At 35.7% G+C, this 4,029-nt stretch overlaps 1 protein-coding gene across 1 annotated transcript in view; it reads left to right on the top strand.

The window, feature by feature from the left end:
• Positions 1-2,839, top strand: part of LOC137630838 (uncharacterized) — a 9,702-nt gene extending 6,863 nt beyond the window's left edge. Inside the window, exons 4-8 of the mRNA XM_068362384.1 lie at positions 1-55; positions 365-473; positions 682-741; positions 1,071-1,196; positions 1,727-2,839. The exon at positions 1-55 is cut by the window's left edge and continues 145 nt beyond it. Of these exons, the coding sequence (XP_068218485.1) occupies positions 1-55; positions 365-473; positions 682-741; positions 1,071-1,196; positions 1,727-1,788 (412 nt within the window). The 3' untranslated portion in view covers positions 1,789-2,839. The remainder of the gene's footprint in view (positions 56-364; positions 474-681; positions 742-1,070; positions 1,197-1,726) is intronic.
• Positions 2,840-4,029: the final 1,190 nt, after the last annotated feature.

Genomic DNA, 4,029 nt, shown 5'->3' with positions numbered 1-4,029 from the left:
CATTGAGACGACAAATGCCAAAAAAGGCTGGTCATTGATTTGTATAAATGAAAATGTAAGTGCTGTGAAATATTATGTGTTTCATCCTTAGTGCGACTATGACCTGATCTATCAGGGATCAAATGCGTCCAAATTTTTTTATTGAATATCTTTATGCATATATAAAGAAACTCTTCGAGGAAAAATAATATCTAATTCCTTATTTAACTTTTAAATATAGCTTTTATTTATTAGATATTAATTTATTAAAGAAAAGGTGATAAATTTTTCTTGAAATTTATTATTCTTGACAGGAACTTTTTCCCGCAATAAATTCAAAAGCTTTTTGAAAAAATACTCACATTATGCGTGTTGATTTTTTCAGTACTTGGTTTATGAAGGACAATATTATTGGGCCAAAGGGCGGAGGTTATGGATGTTTGTTTTCGAACAAATTCACTATCAAGTTTTTGCTATGCCTTTGGAGCCAAAAGGTAAGTGAGGCCTTCGTAGTTATAATAACATTTGGTTACAGTATTAAGTATTATCTCCACTTCTTGGCATTTTCAAAAGAGAACGCCAATTGATATCTTATAAAAAAAAAGAATAAAAAAGAAAAAAAAAAAAAAAACAATGAGGTTTTTCCTACTCAGAATTGAAATTCAAAGAATTTACATGTAAAAAGGTGTATTTTATTTTCAGACACAGGCAACGACGACGAGAAAGACACTAAGAATAGTGAGACTCCTGTTGGTAATGAAAGTGAGTAACACTATATCAATTACCATATTTTGCATCAGTAAAGTTTTTCGAGTTTTTCGTTTTCAGTCTTTTTCATATTTTATTCTCTTTTTTGAATTTCAAATGTCCTACGCTCTTAAACTTCTGATATTAAAAGCAATAACCTAATAAGTAGGTAGAAGATCATCTGAGATATCTAGTGAATACTCAGTTACTGATTATACATGATTTGCTTTTCCAATTAGGTGAAAGCTCAAGGGATATCACACCTGATTATTTTTGCTAGAAAGAAAATAAGATTAGAGTAACGTACCATCTTCACCCATTCAATTTTAATAATATATTCCCAGACAAGAGCGTATCTGAAACCGTACTTGCCGTCATCATTGCTGTTCTGGTGACGTCTGTGGTCCTTGTAGCTCTGTACTCTGGATACAGGATCATCTTGAGGAAGAGGAACGAGAGGATGCAGAGAGGTGATTGAATATCTGTTATTCAGGCAATTAGATTTCATAAAGGGATTTTTTTCTGGTTTCTATTTTTCAGAGTCGTTATTGTGATTCAAAAACTAGCGTTTTAAAGAAATGTCTTTCTAGTATATGAAGATGAATAAGAAAACAGTTAATTTTCAGGTTTTTTTTTTATGGTTAACCTTCAGATAAAGTTAGGTAGAGAGAAAATCTTTAGGTTCTCCGAAAGTGATTTGAGCAGAATAAGGGTAAGTTTCAAAAGCACTTCTGAAATCACAACGATAGAAAAAAATCGTTGACACAAAAACACAAATGTTTGGAGTCTCATAGGGACAAGTTATAATCTGAGAAATAAATAGCTAAAGAAATAGAATTGATTAAAAAAGAAATAGGAAAAAAAACACTTTGATCTGATTCCTGCTTTTTTTTATTTTATTTTTTTTTTTTTTAAGGGGAGTTTGTCTGTTTCATAATCCTCTCCTTCCCTGAGTGCCTTTCAGTACTGTACCATTATTAAGAGATCTATTGGGTTTCAGGTACAGCAAGGACCAACATGGACTTTGAAAACAGTCTCTACGGAGTAGTAATACTTCGTTAATCCAGTAGGCCTATTCAGGATCAATACAGTAGTAGTAGAGAATATGCCTCAGCCAATCATTTTTGGGAAACACACCCATGCCTGGGCCGATCACTTTTTGGAAATGCCATGACACTCGCGATAAGTTCAATAACCTTCCCCTGTGAAAAAGTTTGCCCTGACGACTCACCCTTGGGAATGGTATGCCTCTGCGAATCAGTTTGGGTTTTAAATGTCTGGTACTACAAGAGAAGTAAGGAACAACTGAAATGAAATGAAATACTTTAAGAACAGTAACAGCATTAAATCATATCTTTCATATATAAACTATTAAAACTTCAAAAGAAAAAAAAAACATGAGGAAGAAAAATAATATGGAATAGTGAGGTGAACCTACTTCGTGCCCTTTGGGTACGCCGTTTCCCTGAACCTGTACGGGCTGCCATACCCGATGTCGATAGCTTACCCATATAGGACTTGATGACCAAAGCCGACGCCCTTATGGATAGCCACTTCACGACCTTCAAGACCTCCATCAACGGCCCCACTCCTGACGAAGAGGACACCTATTCAACGTCAACTGAAGCTGACGTGAATGCCGTAGGACACACATGCCTATGAATGCCGTAGGACACACATGGGTATGAATTCTGTAGGACACACACTCCTACCCCATGACGAGACGGAGCGGCGACAAAGCCACCCATCATCCACCACTCGCTCACGCCCCAACCAACGACTTCTGCAGCTACTCACTGCCGCCCATCGGCCAGAGTTTTGCCACTACCACTCCAGATTCGGGGTTGCCGCGAAGAAATGTACACTGTCATTTTTAGGGGGGGGGGGGGGAGTCATGTACCAACCGTGTGTCACACGATAGTACATAGTAACAACATCTCTCTTTTTTATATAGTCTTCTTTGTATCTTTCCTCTCCCCTCGCACTGATAGGGACCTGAATAAACATGTCTGTTTTTCTCACCGTTAACTGTTAACAGAAACCGTTGTTGGTTGAACAGGAAACAGCCTGTTATATGTTATGGCCTTTTAGCCTGCAATTGATGTATAAGTAAACTGATGTTCTACTGTATAATAAAATTTACTCAGTTGCTTTCATCCTGGTTTTGAGTCACAACCTTCTCTTGGCACTTCACAGTTCTTAACAGTTTCAGTCGATTCGTGCATTAATATTGTCAGCATCAAGAGATGTTTGTAGAATATTTGTATTCATTTAAAAACTGGATTGATAGACATATAACCAAGGGAGATATGGTGTAAATAAATAATGATTTTCTTGGGAAGTATGTGTCTGTAGCTGTTCTGTAGTTTCCTCTTGTCTTATGTTTTTTTGTGATAGATTCCCAGGGAAACACTTGTCCATGACATTTCAAAATAAAGAGGATCAATCTAGATTAAAGCATCTATCTCTTAGCCAAATAGATATACATTCTACATTACAAAATTTAAATAGTACTACTCATCATACTACAGCATGAATATTACATAATTCAGTCGATGTAAAATAAGGCAATGAATGATACACATCTAAATACCACTTGCAAGATTTATATTGTCTATTTTTTTTATTGTAACACTGACTTCTTTGGCATAATTTGACTACTGACTGCAGCTATCTTACGATTTTTCAATTCACTGTCGCAAGTATCTTTGACCTCACGAGCTGTTTAAAGGCATATCCTGACCTCAAGTATAGTTGAGAGATGACTAACTGCAGCAGCAGGTTAAACCTAGCTTGCTGTTCCCTTTTTCCAACACAGTTTTCTTTTCTTTGCATTAGACAAAGACAATGATGCACCTGTACTTCCCAAAAGGTTTTCAGTTCTCTTGAACTGTCGAAATTATAATTTTTTTATTGACGCATCCATAGCTGATGACTTATTATTATTATTATTATTATTATTATTATTATTAAGCTGTCTATAAACATTTTAGTTCTTTTTGCACGCAGTTACTAATTATAACTTTAATGAAGTAGTTACCCATCAAATCTTAACACAGTCGTGATGAAAGAGTTACCCTTCAGATTTGTTTTTTGCACACGAAGCCCAGCCCTAATCTGCACTCCTGTTTGAGAAAAAAGAAATTCGCGGCCGGTGCACTTTTCGTCGTATGTAAATTGTTCACTGTTAAAACATCTGTGTAAACTGAAATGAGAAATTATTTCAATAAAACAATCCAATTTACAGATTGCCTTTCGATAAATATCCTCAGCATGCGTTGCACATTTTCATTGGCATGCGCT

This window comes from Palaemon carinicauda, chromosome 39, assembly GCF_036898095.1.
Source record: "Palaemon carinicauda isolate YSFRI2023 chromosome 39, ASM3689809v2, whole genome shotgun sequence".
Taxonomy (NCBI): Eukaryota; Metazoa; Arthropoda; class Malacostraca; order Decapoda; family Palaemonidae; genus Palaemon; species Palaemon carinicauda.
The sequence above is the reverse complement of the archived record's forward strand: the minus strand, read 5'-3'. Positions and strand labels throughout refer to the sequence as shown.